The sequence below is a fragment of the Pleurodeles waltl genome, chromosome 4_2 (assembly GCF_031143425.1).
Source record: "Pleurodeles waltl isolate 20211129_DDA chromosome 4_2, aPleWal1.hap1.20221129, whole genome shotgun sequence".
Taxonomy (NCBI): Eukaryota; Metazoa; Chordata; class Amphibia; order Caudata; family Salamandridae; genus Pleurodeles; species Pleurodeles waltl.
Window position 1 is genome coordinate 363,624,924 of NC_090443.1, and position 17,975 is coordinate 363,642,898.

The 17,975-nt window shown below is 48.1% G+C and overlaps 1 protein-coding gene across 1 annotated transcript in view; it reads left to right on the forward strand.

The window, feature by feature from the left end:
- LOC138292718 (cytochrome P450 2D15-like) overlaps window positions 1-17,975 on the forward strand; it is a 206,552-nt gene that overhangs the window by 92,977 nt on the left and 95,600 nt on the right. Inside the window, exon 4 of the mRNA XM_069231449.1 lies at window positions 4,139-4,299. Coding sequence (XP_069087550.1) covers window positions 4,139-4,299 — 161 coding nt within the window. The remainder of the gene's footprint in view (window positions 1-4,138; window positions 4,300-17,975) is intronic.

A 17,975-nucleotide genomic window follows, 5' to 3' on the forward strand; every position in this document is an offset into this window, starting at 1 on the left:
GATACTCGCGATTACCCAAATCAAAACTTCAGTGTATCATCCACAGACAGACGGGCTCGTTGAACGATACAACCGGACTATTAAAACTCTATTAAAGAAAATAGTCGACGAAACGGGGAGGGATTGGGACCAGAAACTGCCCTTAGTTCTCTATGCCATTCGAACCCACGAGCAGTCCTCAACAGGACATAGCCCGTTCGAACTGGTGTTCGGAAGGCAACCCCGTTCCCTTTTAGATATGGCCATCGAGACCTGGGAGGAAGAAGAGGAAGAGGAAGGACGACCATTGTTAGAATACGTCCAAAAGCTTAAATCACATTTACAAGAGTTATGGGAGAATGTACGACAACATCTGGAAAAGGCCCAAGAGACTCAAAAACAATATTATGATAGGGGAAGTAAATTGCGTACATTTCTTCCTAATGATCAAGTCTTGATTATGCGACCCACGTCAGACCAAAAATTGTTAGCCAGATGGCAGGGGCCATATAGGGTTATTAGAGCAATCTCCCCTGTCACCTATCTCTTAGAACTAAGTGTCAACCCCCCAAAAAAACAAATTTACCATGTGAATCTCCTCAAGAAATGGAAAGCAGAGGATGAGGTTAGCGAGACGGTAGCAATGGGCCTTCTTGTATCTCCCATTAAGGAGGTAGAGATAGAAATGTTTCCCTTTGGGAATCAACAAAAGGAAAATATACCCTGTATCAACACTTCCCTGACAATGTCCAAGAAGGATCAGTTGTACTCCCTGTTAACCCAATACCCACAGGTTTTTTCAGACATACCTGGCAGAACTTCCCTGATCTATCACAGAATAAGAACACCACCAGGGCAAACTGTCCGACAACGGCCTTATCGTATTCCCGAGGCTAGGAAACATATCATAGAAGAAGAAATAGTAAAGATGATACACTTAGGAGTAATTGAGCCCTCTGTCAGTCCCTGGTGCTCTCCAGTAGTTCTGGTCCCAAAACCTGACGGAACAGTTCGCTTTTGTATTGACTTCCGACAACTCAATGCAATCTCTATGTTTGACTCTTATCCTATTCCCCGTGTGGACGATGTCCTAGAGAAGCTAGGAAGAGCTAACTACATGTCTACATTGGACCTCACTAAAGGGTATTGGCAAATTCCCCTTTTCCCCGAAGATAAAGAGAAAACAGCCTTCTCTACTCAATCCGGCCTTTATCAATTCACAGTGCTACCCTTTGGTCTCCACGGAGCCCCGGCAACCTTTCAGAGGTTGATGGATAGGTTATTAAAACCCTTCCACTCATTCTCTGCAGCCTATCTCGATGATGTCGTCATTTTTAGCGACACTTGGCTAGACCATCTACACCATCTCGACCAAATTTTGACCACACTGACAGGAGCAGGGTTGACGGCTAATCCTAAAAAGTGCATATTAGGGAAGAATGACATATCATATCTTGGCTATCAGATAGGCAATGGTACACTGCAACCACAAATGACTAAGATTGAAGCAATTCAAAATGCACCAATCCCAAAAACGAAAAAAGATTTGCGTTCCTTCTTTGGGTTAGTGGGTTACTACCGTAGATTTATACCGGGTTATTCCACTATTGCGGCCCCCCTTACTGATTTGTTATCCAAACATCACCCCAACAAGTTGGTCCCTTTTTCAGAAAGTCAGTGGACTAGTTTTGAACGTTTAAGATCCTCTCTTACCTCGGAACCGGTTTTGCAATGCCCTGATTTTTCTAGACCTTTTCATCTGTACACAGATGCTTCTAATGTGGGCCTTGGGGCGGTGCTCGCGCAGCCTGACCCGGACGGTAGGGATCACCCAATTGTGTTTGTCAGCAGGAAACTTCTTCCCCGGGAATGTCATTACCCCACCATTGAGAAAGAGTGCTTGCCCATTAAATGGGCAGTGGAGAACTTGCAGTATTATCTCCTGGGTAGACCTTTTCTACTGTATACCGATCATGCGCCTCTTACCTGGCTTGCCTCACATAAGGATTCCAACTCTAGGATTTTGCGCTGGTTTCTTGAACTACAGCCTTTTTCCTTCCAGGTCTGCCATGTCCCTGGGTCGCAACAGGGTCCTGCAGATTACTTGTCCAGGTTTCCTTGCTCTACTCCGGTCCTCGAGCAGGACCGTTCTTGGGATGGGGTATGTGATCGGGCAACCCCGATCACTTCCTGGACAGTGGCCGTTGACTCCGGGTCGGGTTTCCCAGACACGTCAGAGCCGCGTTCCCATGTTACCATGGGAACGCTCGAGGCGTCACTACCCGCGTTTCCCTGTTTCCAGGGAAACGCTCGAGACCTTCCGGGACGCGGGAGGTCAAAAGACGTCAGAACGCGTCGAGAGGAGAGAAGGAGGAGAAAACGGCGAAAGAAGCGAGGAGCGAGAACAAGGAGCAGGACAACAGGAGACGACGGAGCAAGGGGCCGACAACAGAGGAGACGTGAAGAACGAGGCCGTAGAGGAAGGAGCGCAGGAGGCAAGGACCAAAGAGCCCAGCCACGACCCCGGAGGGTCGTGGCTCACAAAGGTACGGTCCCTCCTAGGGACAAGGGAAAGAGATGCTAAAACCCCACCGGGAAAGGGAACTGGGGAGGGGTGAGAAGGGAAAGGGGGGGGATAAAGGAAGGGCACAGTCCCTTTAAGGTGAAGAGAGACTGACTATCCTGACTTACCTGGGAGCACTGTGGGGCACCTAAATGAATCACAGGCATTTTTGTGTAGAGACAGCGCACGGGTGAATGCACTCTCTTTCTATCTCCCCACTTACCCTTTCCCTGCTTCCTATCTAAAGAGAAAACCCCAGAAATATCCTTGTACTTACCGTGGCGTTCTTCTGTTTCTCTTACCGGAACCTTCCTGGAGCCAACCCGAGTTCTCAGAATCCACGGACCTAGAGGAAGAAGAACGAAGAATTAGAAGAAGAGACACTAATCGGGTTACGCCATACCAAACTGAACTCTTGGTTTTGAAACGCCTGGGCAAAGAAAGAAAATAATAATAAAAAAAAACTCTTCCTTACCATACTACCCAATCTCCGCCTGGTTTATGCCGTTCAGCCAGTCACACCTACCCTGTCCTAAAAACTACCCGGACCAACCCCGCCCTGAACCCTAAAACATACCCGTCCTGTCCTAAAAAGTACCCTGAAACCCCAACCCCATACTGAACCCTAAAACCTACCAAGCCCTGTCCTAAAAACTACCCGACCGCCCCAGCGCTGAACTCTAAAACCTACCCAGCCCTCTCCTTAAAAATCCCCTCAACCACCCCAGCCCCACTTACCCAGCGGCAGCGTTCCTCTCCTGGCTGTTCCTGCTGTGTGTCTGAACCACGCATATGCCTTAACCACGCATTTGTGTGGTTGAGGCACATGCGTGGATCAGGCAAGTGTGGTAACGCTTGTGTGGCTATGCTGCGCGGTGCTCCAGCCACGTAGAAAAGCCTGTTTGCTTTCACAATTTGCCTTCTTACCTCTCTAATACTCTCACAGCGACACTGAACCACAATATAGCAAATGTAACTTTGAAAATACCTCACTGCCATTGGGATTATGTTGTGTTCCAAATTTCTCTTGTATGTGTATTTTTACCTCAACAACCCCACAGTCTCCTAGTACCCTTCCTTCCCTTGCTGCTTGCCCGGTAAACCAGGCTATCACTGGTACACAATATCCAAAGTCCAGCATTCACCTTCTTGCTATAGAAGTTGTGTGGGCATGTGTACAACCGACCACTGTGAGGGGTGGAAATGGAATTAGACGAGGGCACTTTGGTCACCTGGCCAATTGCTGTCCCACCTTCTCCCACCCTTCTCATGCTTATCCCTGCACTGCCCTTTCAAAACCAAAAGAATTCTCCTTACAACTGCTCTGTTCATGTCCTTGGACATCAAGCATGTTGGGGAAGTGGTAGGCTCACTTGCTTCTCTCACAATGTGCAGTACTATAGATGTGAGTATGCTCCGCCAGTTTGAAAGTTTTATCAGCAGCTAGTGCTCAGATCACCTACTCTCCTCTAAAGACATATGAAAAATGTGAATCTGATCGACTGACGAGCATAAAGGGGTGATATGTTAACCCTTATGTTGTACTAAGAAGATGTTAAAAATAAGCATTCTCATCTCTTGTTCCTTTCTCCTCAGGTTGCCCCTTTGACCCACATTTTCTTATTAACAATGCAGTGAGTAATGTAATATGCTCCATCGTCTTTGGGGATCGCTTTGAGTATGATGATGAAAAGTTCCAAAGGATGCTGCATATCATGGAAGAGAGTTTGAAGACTGGTACTGGACTTCTCCCCCAGGTAGGACAGGCATATTGGCCAGTGTGCTGTTATTTGATTGTCTGGGGTAACAAATTGCAAAAATAAGTAACAAATGTCATGATTTCAACCCAATTCTTAGGTATTGGAATGCAAGAGGGAACCCATGCCTGCTTTCTCGGGTTCTCCATTGTTTCTCCCTCTATTCTTCTGACAGCTACTCTACTTTTGATTGAAGATCTTCTATGTTACTTTGCCAGCAATATTACTGCTCAGTTAGATATTTTTTAACAATGTTTCAAATTAATGTTATTCCAGGATCACTGCGATGGCAATGATTGCCTGTAGAAATTGCAGTGATCCACAGAGATTAAAAATCTTTTTTATGCTTTTTGTAATTTAGACTTGTCTCAGCTCATACTTGAGGGCGGGGTGGAGTTCCTCAGAGATTAGAGCAAGGAGGAATAATACACTTAATACTCTTCTCAGAGGCCATTCATGCTCTTCTAGGGCCAGATGTAGTAAAGTAAAATTTAGCGACTTGCAAATTGCGAGTCTGACCGACTTGCAATTTTCAACTCGCAAAATTGTATGCGGAAAGGTGTCTCAGACACCTTCTGCGACTCGCTATGGGGTTGCAAAGACCCACCTCATCAATATTAATGAGGTGGGTCGCAGTTTGCGACCCCATAGCGAGTCCCTGCACTCACAGGATGGTGGCCTGCTGTAGTCAGCAGACCTCCATGTCTGTGACTGCTTTTGCAATAATGCAGTTCTTTTTTGTCATTTTGCAGCCCGCTTTACTTAAAGGAAAACGAGCTGCAAAATGAAAACTAAACCGAAACCATTTGGTTTCGTTTTTTTCAGAGTAGGCAGTGGTCCATAGGACCACTGCCTGCTCTGAAAAAATATTTTTTTCGGCATTCACAAAGATAAACATTTTGCGAATGTGTTACCATCAGTGTGACACTGGTGGTAACTGCGAGTTGGTTTGCGACCGCATTCGCGGTCACAAAGCAACTCAGCATGGCGATGCGGTCGCAAATAGGAAGGGAACACCCCTTCCTATTTGCGAGTCGCATCCTCAAATTGGGAGTCAGTACCGACTCTCAATTTGAGGATGAGCATCGCGTTCGGCCTTTTGCATGCGCAAACTGCGTTATTCGCAGTTTGCGACATGTAAAAGGCTTCCTACATCTGGCCCTTAGTCTCTTCTTTCATTATATTTTCCTATAGTATACCATCATATACTATCTCAAACCTTCTGATGAACACATTACAGTGAAATGTAATTGGTTTCACTGTTGGTCTAACTTCTGATACAACTGAAATCTACAGGAATCAGAAAAGAGTCCCCATATATCGCTTTTTAACCTGTGGCTAATTTCTGGTAAAATAATTGTACAGGGGGCGTGGCCAAGATGGCGGCACGCTAGGACGTTCCTGCCTGCGCTCCGCCGCCCTGACCCCGAAATCTTCTGGCTGGCCTGACGAGGGGGCATCCCAGGACCCCCCCCCCCCGAGTTGACGGGTGCTGCTGGAGGCAGGGGGCAGCCTGATCGAGGTCTTGCATCGCGCGGCGCTGCCCCTGCAAAGAGGAGCGGCCGGCCCAGAGGTGCGTACGGGGCCGCAGAGCGGCTTGGGCGGTGCCCTGGGCCGCGAAGTGGTGCCTTTCTCCGGCGGCGGCCTGAGAGTGCGTCTGGAGGCATCGGAGCCTCAGAGGGATCCTGCTGGGCCCCGCGAGTCGCGAGGGCATGGAGGGGCTTAGACCCCAAGAGTAATTGCCGTTTAGCTGGAAGGAGCTCTTTGGAAGACCTGGTTGGGGCTGGATGGGAGCCCCTCCCCCCACATTGGACCTCTCCGGGACCGTGGAGGGACATAGAGGTGCAGCCGCATAGAGTAGAGGCCTTTGTTTGATCCTTAGGTCTTCATCCCCACCAGCATGGACCATAAGTAAGTGCGGGCCAGTTTGCGAGGCGGCAGAGGCCACAAAAGGCGAAGTTCCGTGGGAGGAGGCTACACAGCGCGCAGGCCAGACGCAACATCTGTTACGAAGACACCTGGGGATTTGGTTCCAGACGGAGCGTTTGGAGAGACTTGGGGGGGTGTCCTGGCGAGCTGAGTAGGGTTCACAAACCATGGCGACGGCCAAATCCAAGCGGGAACGCTCAGTGAGAGAGATGTTGACAGGGACCTGGACGGCATCAGGGGGCATGGCGGAGGATCCACCAACGACGAGACCACTAGACGCTCGGACGGAGATGGAGTCGGATGAGGGCTCGCCAGTCACGAAGGGCTTTCTAACCTCCCTGTTTGATTCGCTCCGCAGCGACATCCAGGAACTTCACAGGGACATATCCCAGGAGGTGAAGGAGCTACAGGGAGAGGTTACCTCTCTGGGAGATCGTGTAGCGCAGCTGGAAGATGGCGAAATTCCCCGGGGTGAGGAGGTGGCGGGCCTGCAGCAAGAGGTCGTTCGTCTCCGAGAGCAGCAGGCCCTCCTTCTTAGATAGCGGTCGAGGATTTGTAAAATCATTCAAGGAGATAAAATATCTGCATCAGAGGGGCCCCGATGGGGGCGGAAAAGGAGGACATTGGAGAGTATGTGGTGGGCCTGTTTTGCTCTCTGCTGGGCATGGAGGACACCCAGGAGATAGTTTTGGACAGAGTTCACCGGGTGGGCCGTGCTGGTGACCCTGGAGACCGTTCCCCAGATATCCTGGCCTGTCTCCACAATTTTGTGCTTAAAGAGATGATCCTGCGGCGGGCTCGCAATCTTCGGCAGGTACTCTTTAGAGAACATGAGCTCCAACTATTCCACGACCTCTCAGTGCGGACCCTGCAGAGGCGAAGAGAATTTAGACCTATCACGGAGCACTTGCGGGCGCATGATGTGTCTTATTCCTGGGGCCACCCGTTCCGCTTGGTCTTCCGGTGGGAGGAACAGCTACGGCAGGTGCGATCCATTTCGGAAGCATTTCGGATCTTGGGTCTGGAGGAGAACTCCCAGGATGTGAGCGAGAGGGTTGCCCTGCCTGGGGGGGGGGCCCACATTGGCGGCGGAAGGAGAAAAGAAGGAAATTGCAGCACCCTATGGCCTCAGAGCTGAGGTCGGAGCGGGAATCCGTTCTGAACAGCGTAGCCGGCAGAACTTCAGCCTAGTGGAGGGGGGGCGGGACAGTCCCGAACTGCGGATGGCCTTGATGTTGATGGCTTGTTGGCCACTGAGGAGGGTCGGGGCGGTGGGGGCGTTTGACCTGGTTTACCAAACATGGATGGTTCTAAGGCCCTGTGGACACACTTCCTCGTGAAGCTGCGTGTGCGAGGACTTTTTGGTTTTGAGCACCTGTTGTGCACATTGTTTGAATGTTGCTGTGTTTCCCTGCGACGCTGGCTGATGTGTGGAGATAGTCTCAGGCCTTGGTGTTTCAGATGGTTCATCTTCTGGCCCGGGGGGGTCCTCTTTCTGTTGGGTCCCTACCCTTTTGAATGCTTCTCTCATTATAGGGTATGATTTTTAAATGTACAAGCTTGAATGTCCGAGGGCTTAACAATCCTACGAAGAGGCTAGCCATCCTGTCTGCCTTGGAGAGGTCGGGGAGCCATATATGCCTGCTGCAGGAAACACATCTCGTCCCAAAAGATGTTTACTGCATGTGCTCTAAGTGGTTCCCTAGACAGTTCTGGTCTTCGGCATCAATGAAACATGCAGGAGTTGCGATATTGTTGGCGCGCTCATTCCCTGGGGAAGTGGTGACAAAATTGCATGAGGTGCAAGGTAGGCTTTTAGCCATGAGATTGAGATTGGGGGGGGGTTTCCTTCACTATTGCTTCTATATATGTGCCCAATTCTCAGCAGGAAGTCTTTCTAAAACAGGCTCTGACCCCGCTCTTACAATCCCCGGATGGTTCTATCCTGGTGGGGGGCAACTTTAATCTGGTAATGGATGGAGATTTGGATCGCTCAGGCCACCGGTATGGGCAGACGGGGTCAATGACAGTGGCAGGGCGTCAATGGTTGAGTGAGTGTGGCCTGGAGGATGTGTGGAGGAGGGCGCATCCCAAGTTAAGGGACTATTCCTTTTATTCGGCAGCGACCAAGACATATGCTAGGCTTGATCTTTTTTTGGCTTCGCAGGAGCTTCTTCCCCAGGTTAGGGAGTCAGCGATCGAGCCTCGATCCATGTCTGATCACGCTCCAGTTACTGTTGAGGTTGCCATGAATATGGGGCGCGTGGGCGTATCAGAGTGGCGATTCAGGGACTCGATGCTTCAGAACGCTGCAACAGTGGACGCAATTCGTAGTGCAATAATAGATTATCTTAGCCATAACGATGATGGGGCCACTTGTATGGCGACGCTGTGGGAGGCACTGAAGGCGGTATTGAGAGGTGAGGTGATGTTGCTGTCAGCTAGGGATAATAAAGCAAGGAGATTGCATTGGAGTGCTCACATAAGCATACTGGTGCTCCGAGAGTCTGGCGAGAGCTTGAGAAAGCGAGGAAGCAGTTGATACGGTTGGATTGGGACAGGGCAGAGTATGCAGTGGTGCGCCTGATGGTTTTTCGCACTTTTTTACAAGACCTTTTGTGTGGAACTTGTACCGATATTAGTGCGACTTTTCAATTCCTTCCGGCAGACGGGGGCTCTCACAGCCAGCATGCTGGATGCCACGATTGTGGTTATCCCGAAGCCGGGGAAGGATCCCGAAGAGTGCGCCTTCTATAGGCCTATTTCCCTCTTGAATATCGATGCCAAACTGTTCACTGGTATTCTCGCACACCGTCTCAACTATTACATGCCGGGCCTTGTAGATCCCGACCAAGCTGGATTTATACTACACAGACAGTGTAGTGATAACACTAAGAGACTGCTTCACCTATTGGATAAAACGGATCGCTCACGCAGGGAGGCACTCTTTCTCTCTATCGGTGCCGAAAAGGCGTTCGATAGGGTTCATTGGCCATATCTGTTCAGAGTCCTTGAGCGTTTTGGACTGGGCCTGGGTTTCATGGCTTGGATTCGTTGCATCTATCCGGCGCCCTGGACGGCGGTCCGGGTCAACGGAACACGCTCGCTGCCGTTCCCAATTCAAAGAGGGACCCGGCAAGGGTGTCCGCTTTCGCCTCTCAGGTTTGCGCTTTATATGGAACCCATGGCACAGCGGCTTCGCGATAACCCTCAGATCAAGGGAGTGAAGTTCGGGGGAGATAAGCACATCATTTCATTGTACGCGGATGATGTGATTCTTACCCTCTCGGAGCCTTCGAACTCATTGCCTGCACTAATGGAGATACTGGAGGGATTTGGACGGGTTTCGGGATTCCAGATAAACATGTTGAAGTCCCAGGCCATGAGCAGGTTTATTAGTGTCGAACATGAAAGAGATCTGAAGGCCCGATTCCACTTTATATGGTCTTCCTCAACAATCCCGTACTTGGGGATTGACTTAGGGTCTACTGTTGCCCGCACGGCGTCGCTGAATTACACAAAACTGACTCGGGAGGTGCAGCGCGACCTAGAGACATGGGGGAGACTTAGGCTGTCTTGGCTAGGCAGAGTGGCAGCGGTGAAGATGACCATCTTGCCGCGTGTTCTCTACATCTACCAGGCACTCCCGGTGGTGCACCCGCCATGGACGATAGCAGCCCTCCAAACAGCGATTCTAAAATTTATTTGGGAAGGTAGGGCGCTGCGGTTGCCACGATGGGTGTTGTATCACCCTAAGCAGGAGGGGGGACTGGCAGTCCCCTGCCTTCTGCGATACTTTCAGGCTGCACAATTGCGTTTTTTATTAGAATGGAGCCGCCCGTCTTCCGAGAAACATTGGTGTTTCCTGGACCAAGCAGTGGCTGGCTCCCATATATGGAAAGAGCCCTGGCTCCGCCGCCGCCACAGAGCGCGGGGGTTGTATGTGTCCCCGGTCACGGAGGTGTCGATGAGAGTATGGGATGTGATAGCTAGCAGACTGGGCTTGACGACATTTCCGTCTCCAGTGACTCCCTTAGGTGCGAACCCTGATTTTGGCCCGGGCCTGCAACGGGAGGCACTACACCACTGGTACGAGGGGGGCTGCAAAAGGGTGGGTTACCTTTTTGACGAGCAGGGGGTGATCCCCTTCGAGCAGATGAGAGAGGTCTATGTCTTAACGGAGGCGGCTAGGATGATGTATTACCAAATACGGCACTGGGCCATGTTGCCAGTTAATAGGGCATTAATGGACAGGCCGCTAACACCATTTGAAAAATGGATCTTAGTAAAAAAAGACAATAAGCGGGTGATCTCGGAGCTCTACGGCCTCCTAAGGGGGGACACCCGTTCGCCTAAGACTAAGGGTCAGCTGAGGTGGGAAAGGGAACTGGAGAGAGAGCTGTCTGATGCGGAATGGGAGGGTGTTTTCTACAGGACTCACCATACGGCCTACGGTGCGGCAGGCACGGAGACAGCCTATAAGGTGGCCTCCTATTGGTACTACACCCCAGCAAGGATCCATGCCTGGGATCCCACAAAGTCTAGCCTTTGTTGGAGAGGTTGCGGGGGGGGGGAGGAACGCTTGTGCACATGCTATGGCATTGCCCTAAGCTTCACCGGTACTGGGATAATATTATAGATGCTATTGATTCAGCATTTGATACACAGATCCACAGATTCCCGGCTTATACTTTGCTGGGCTTGCCTAACCCGCTCACCTTCCCCCTGAGATCACTGAGGGGGCGGCAGATGGCCTTGGCCTTGAACGCGGCACAGTAGCTGTTGTTGGCCGTGTGGGGGACTGACAAGATCCTGATAGTAACCTCATGGCTCCACAAGTTGTGGTTCATTCTTGCTATGGAAAAGCTCACTTTAGCTTCACAGTAACGCAGGTGTGAATTTAAAGAACTCTGGCAACCATTCTTACAACTACTCTCCACGGAATTCACAGAATTGACATGCCCGGCCTATCTGAGGGTGCTAGAACTGACTTGAGTGAAAGGAAGGGAGTGAGCATTAGAGAACTATACGCAGGACCAAGATTGAGTGGAATCTAGGTTTGGGACTGAGTGATGGCTGTATGATGTACCAGTAGCAGGGAAACAATGTTAAAGTTTTGTTAATGTTTATTGTCACTGTACAAGGAGCTTGCCTCATTTTAAGGCAATTGTACCAGTTTGCTATAATGCATATGTGATGTTTATAATTGAAAATAATAATAAAGAGATTTGATCCATAAAATAATTGTACAAAGACGTCCGGAGTAAGTTGTTATGTAGGAGCTTTATAATACACGACCTCAGCCACCACCTGCGTGGATCAACTTTTACCATTGAAGACCCAGTGTTCCAATACCCACAGGACCACTTCAGAGAAAAAACTTGCCCCAGTGTTCCAAAATGCACAGTTCCGCCTTCAGCCCAGAGTGTTCCAGCTCACAAACTCAAGTAGTCAGCATTCAGTACATTCGTGCTACATTTAGGCAATTGTCAGCTGTATCCAAGCATCTTCATCATAAATTTCAATTCCTGCTAGTACTGGGTCTTTAATGTATTCTTACAAAGGGTGCACCAGTAGCAGAAAGTGCTGGCTTCAGGCATTAAAAGAGACACCAGGCAGTATTTTGAACATTTAGCGCATGCAGATGTGCTCTATCTGGAAATCCCAACTTTGAATCCTGGCAAGGCAGACTTACAACCTCATTTAAAGTCTGACGGGTCGCTCACTAGCCCACAAATTCAGAGGAAACCCTGGCCTCCCACTCCACAGATGAAGAACAACATGCTTTATTTAGGTAGCCACACTGACAACACAGAATTTCCCAATCCTGACTATATCAGTGGAGCTACCTTTAAAGTGGCTTCATGGAAATCACTGCATCTTTGATGAGTGGGTGCCCTGGTTGAGGTACCCACTCTGAAAGTATTCTGTTCTGCAAGAATAAACTCCTAAACCTGATGTTTGTTCATGTAGAATAAAACAAAGATGGCACAATACATAGGAAGTTGACTCTCAGGCCATGGGGGTAATTGTGCAATTTCTCTTTCGAGGACTGCAGTGTCTCGCATGGGAGTCCTAGGAAGGAAACAGATGATGGTCGCCGCACTCCAAATAATCCGAGATGATTGCCACTGTGGCCAGGGGTTCCTTTGATGGTCTCCTCCATTTCCAGCCTCTCATTAGGATGGGGAGCCGCATATTTGGTGAAACATTGCATCAAAGCTTTAGAACGAATGTACTGTTTCACAAAATCCTAAATTACCCCTCATTGTTGTATCCTGTTAAGTTCCTTGCATAATGTGTCATGAATTAGATAACTGTTGAATGAAAACAGATCCTTTTACATGCATGTATCTTGATGTACAGGTTAGATTTGTAAGTGAAGAAACTAAAAAAACTGGAGACTTAAAACAGTCTTCAGGAGTATAGATAAAATTAACATTTGTAATAGGGAAATTTGATGTCTTAGAAGTTATAATTCCGTGTTTAGAGAATGCAGCCTCAGGCTAAAATTATTTTGAGGTCAATAAATTGATTTGGCATTGTGAACAATGCAGTACGTATTATACTGAAATACTGCTTGCATGAAACACAATAAACAAAATACATATGTAGGTAATACATTAAGGGGGTCATTCAGACCCCGGCGGGCGGCGGGAGCCGCCCGCCTGGAGGGAACCGCCATATGGCCGCTCCGCGGTCAAAAGACCACGGAGGCCATTCTGGCTTTCCCGCTGGGCTGGCGGGCGACCGCCAGAAGGCCGCCCGCCAGCCCAGCGGGAAACCCCTTCCCACGAGGAAGCCGGCTCCGAATGGAGCCGGCGGAGTGGGAAGGTGCGACGGGTGCAGTTGCACCCGTCGCAAATTCCAGTGTCTGCTGAGCAGACACTGGAATTCAAAGTGGGGCCCTCTTACAGGGGCCCCTGCAGTGCCCATGCCATTGGCATGGGCACTGCAGGGGCCCCCAGGGGCCCCACGACACCCCTCACCGCCATCCTGTTCCTGGCGGTCGGAACCGCCAGGAACAGGATGGCGGTGAGGGGGTCGGAATCCCCCATGGCGGCGCAGCAAGGAGACCGCCGGTTTTCCTGGTCTGACCGCGGCCAAACCGCCGCGGTCAGAATGCCCTGCGGGGCACTGCCAGCCTGTTGGCGGTGCTCCCGCATCCCCGGCCCCGGCGGTCCTTGACCGCCGGGGTCGGAATGACCCCCTAAATATGCTACTTACGTTTTACTAAATATGCTCGAAACCAAGAAGCGCACTCCCACAACCAGAACGCAAAATATGCTACAATGGAAAATATTGCATACAGATCCAAAACAATGATACAACATTGTGAGCTCACACATCACAAAAACCACACACATTTCTCCTCAAGCACAGAAGACAAATAAATAGACGCAATTAAATCATGCAGAGTCATATTTATATTTGTTTTATTATGCACAGCACATATCAGCAGGCTATCTATTTTGGTTGGTATCCCCACAGCTAAATGCAGCTATTGTGAGCTTTTATCCCTGGAATGGAAGATAACATGCTAACCCGGAAATACTAAGTCCAGATTTGGAGACCCTATTCTAGGGACACATCTGCTCCGATTTACCATTTGGGTAAGGGCACCAGGTGTAGGCAGGGGGAGCTTCACATGTTCCTGCAGTAGAGGGTTGTGCAGCAGCCGTGCAGCGCATATATGCCTGAATCATACACAGTGTTACCTGCTGGAATTTCTGGATTGTAAAATCAGGCACAGGGTTCCTACACTTAAAAAATCTGGTTGTGGGAACACCGTCCTCTTGTGATTGGGTAGAGCTGTATCCCACCTTGGGATACTGATCCTCCTGACAAGTAACCAGCGCTCTGGAGGGGGAATGGTTATTTCTTATCTAGTAATAAATGGAATAAATAGAGGCTGATAATGTGAGTCTACTGAAGGAAATCAGAATGGCTAAATAACTATCTACAGAGAACAGATCTTAACTGATGTTAGTTGTTAAAGACACATCTTAATATAATAAGAAATGTGAGTTGAACACTTATTCATTGTTGGAGTGTTATCATGCACACATTTCCTTAGACTGTAACAAGAATGTTAAACTGTTTGTCCCACATGTGAAGGTCAGGAGCTAGAGGTGTCAAATCAAATTTGAATCAAATCAGTGTTTTTTATTGTTGGGTTAATAAATACCATTCCAATAAAAGCACATTAACAATACAATGCTTCAAAACTAGCAGTTAACATAATTGTCAGATGAATCAAGAGGCATAAGCTAGAGTTGAGACCCCAACTAGATCCCCACAAAAGGAGACTTTATATTATTATAATGCCAGCCATGTACAGAGGGTCAGCACCCTGACCATTCGATTTGTTATTCAAGTGCTTATTGTATAAATACGTCCAGGGGCCGGCAGCAAGCCACCTAATGCGAAAAGTCTCAATAAAGTGTCATGTGCTGTGCCTTTTAATGCATCCATTGGTATATTATGCTGCACCTTCAATGCATGTCTACGATATGATGCCAGTGATTCAAGATTGGTTGTTGAATACATTGTTAAAGTGATAATTATATGTGTAGGTCTTGAGACCAGCGTATGACTGCCTAAAAATGGAGTAGCAATGATGTGCCTTATACTGTGTGTTCTAGTTAATCCATGAGTACATCAAACTAAACGCTCATCCATGTCTCCAATATCATGCCAGTTGTATAAGTGCATGCCCAGGGCAATAGCTCCATTCAGACAGAGGGCATGACTGGACATGAAGGGCCTCTTTTACCTTCTCCACCTCGGATATAATTTCAATAAACGGCCCACGAGCTGTAGATCCGCCACACACAGACACTCAGTTGTTGCCTCACTTGACTTTACGCCCAGTAGATTGAAGCATTCACGTCGGATCTTCCTCCTAAGGGACAAGAAGAGTGGACATAAACAGATTACTGTGCTTTGGTTCCAAGCGGTATCCACACCGATTGCAGCAGGGGCATGCAGCCCTGTTCAACTATGGTTGTAAAATTTTGTGAGCAGCAGCATGACGGTCAGTCTTTATTTTTCTTGTTGTGTGTGTTGTGTTTAAAAGTAAATATGGTGCTGGAACAGCAAGGCTTAGGATGATAATTAAAGATGTGCTCTTGAGAACTTAGTGAAAGCTTTTATGTTATTCTTGAATGAAAACAACTTTGCTGCTGATTTGGCAACGACTTTCAAATGATTGTAGTGAGTCTTGTATTTCCAGTACTCACTTGCTGTAGCTCATTGCTGGGAAAATAGCTAAGTCATTCCAAATCAGGCTTTTTAATGACACTTCATATTTGTTCCTCAGTCTTGAACAATAGTTGATGAATTGTAAATTGGTGAAAGTTGTAACATCCGCCATTTCTAAACTCTAGCAGTAGTATACAGATTTGTGCACTTTTTGGTAAACCAAATACTGCCCCGATTGTACCTAAGTATATTTTCAGTAAGTTGTTGTGTAGCTTTGAGACCCATATGGAATTGCTGCTACCATTCAGGTTTTTAATTCATTTTTTGCAATTGATTTTGCAGATAGCTGGTAGGAGTAGAAATTGCCCTTAACTGATATTAGCATCTAACCATACACCTAGATATAAATAAGATCCTGTAGTTGATTTCTTTTAGTTTCCTATCTGCCATTTGTGCTTGATCTTGGAATTGCCAAATTAAAAAAAAAATTATTTTGACAAATTGAATTCTAGTTCATTCCTCTTTTTTGTATTGCTAGAGTCAATTTAATGCCGTTTGTAGGCCAATTGCAGTTTGGTTCAGCAATGCGGTATCATCAGCATACCCTATTAGGAACACTTGTTTTACCCCTAATTTTGGAGGAAACATTTTCAGATTGGCCAATGATGATATAAATTTAAAAATGCTGGCACCAGCACACAACGTTATTTCAGGCCCTGATTTTCCTAGAAATTGATGTTCTATTGCCCAGCTTTATTCGGATGTGTCAGTATATAGAAGTCTAACTGCCTTGAATAGGTGCTCTGATGTATCCCAAGCCTTCAACTTTCCCCACAAGGTATTCTGATTGACCTTGTTGAAAGCTACAATGAAATCTAAGAAGCATATATCTAGGCCCTCATTATGACATTGGCGGTAAATGTCACTTACTGCTGCGGTGATGGCCGCTATCATACCATCGCAGAGGCGAACATCTGTTCGTCATATTATGACATACGCACTATAGGTGCCACGACTATCCAGACGTCACACCATCAGGAGATTAGGAAAGATTTGCAGGCCCTCAACACCGCCATGGTCTCCTTAGCAGGGGTGCTGGCTGATATGGTCAACATCATGAGGGAATATACAGCACACCAGCGTGCCCCTTCCACTAGCCAGTCAACTAAACAGCCCACCACATCTGCTGCAGCTAGTGGACAGGAGGCCCTGCCACTGGACCCACAGGCTACCAGCACCCCTCCCCCTGTAGAAGGTGAACCACCCCCAAATGGTCCCTGTGACCCAGACAGATGCCAGAGACACTTGCCAAGACCAAGACCACCACCAGGAAATTAGACCCTCCTGACTATCCCTCTTGTGTTCCACTGTCTCAACTTGTCAACTTTGAACTGCCATTGCTCCCATTCCTATGGCCCCTTGGACACTGGACCTGTGCTACAAACAGATTGGACCAATACCCTGGACTTACTGCTACCATCAACCCATTCCACTGCACTATTTATTCTATGAATTTCACTACAATAAACACCCTTGAACACAACTTGAGTGATAGTGCTTTATGTGATGAAAATGTGCAATTATGTTAACAGTTACATCTTGTGCAATTGACATGAACTTTGTTATAGTATACAAATAATGACCTGTAGCTGTCTGTAATCATCACATCAGTACACAGTTGTAATAACATCAACATCTGCAAATTGAGAAGGCATAGGTGACTGTCAGTTGAGATACAAAGGAAGTGACTGCCACACTGCTACAGCCACACAGAAAACATAAATAATTAGAGGAATGGTCAGTTGCACTCCCTTACCTGTGTGTCATTGGAAGTACTGCCGTATTACTGATATTCTGTTATCCACATCCTCATCGTCTGCCTCCTCATCCTGACTGTCCTCAGTGTCCACTGCTGCCACAGGGGCATTTCCAATCTCCTCCTCTTGTAGACAAGGCACATGTCGTCTGAGGGCCAGGTTGTGCAACATGTAGCATACTACAACTATCTGGCAGACCTTCTCAGGGGAGTAGCACAGGGATCCACCTGTCAGATGGAGGCATCTGAACCTGGCCTTAAGGAAGCTGAAGGTAAATTCTATGATCCGCCTGGTTCACCCATGTGCATCATTATACCGATTCTCAGCCCCTGTCCTGGCATTCCTCACACAGTTCAGGAGCCAATACAGGTTTGGGTAGCCAGAGTCACCTGCAAGAATAGAGGGACAAACATTAGCCTTACACAATGGTATGGTGGATGACTCCAGAAGGCATACACTGACATATATTGGATGGGCTCTCAGGCTCACCTATTAGCCCCACCCTGTGCCTCTGTAATTGTGCATTACATTTTGGATGCTGCTATTCCTCAGGACGAAGGCGTCATGCACGGACCCAGGATACTTGGCAGTGATGTCGGAGATGATCCGCCGGGCACACCATTTGCACATTGAGTGAGTGGAAACTCTTCCGATTCCTGAACACCTGTTCATTGTGGCGTGGGGAAACAAATGCAATATGTGTTTTGTCAATTGCCCCAATAATAT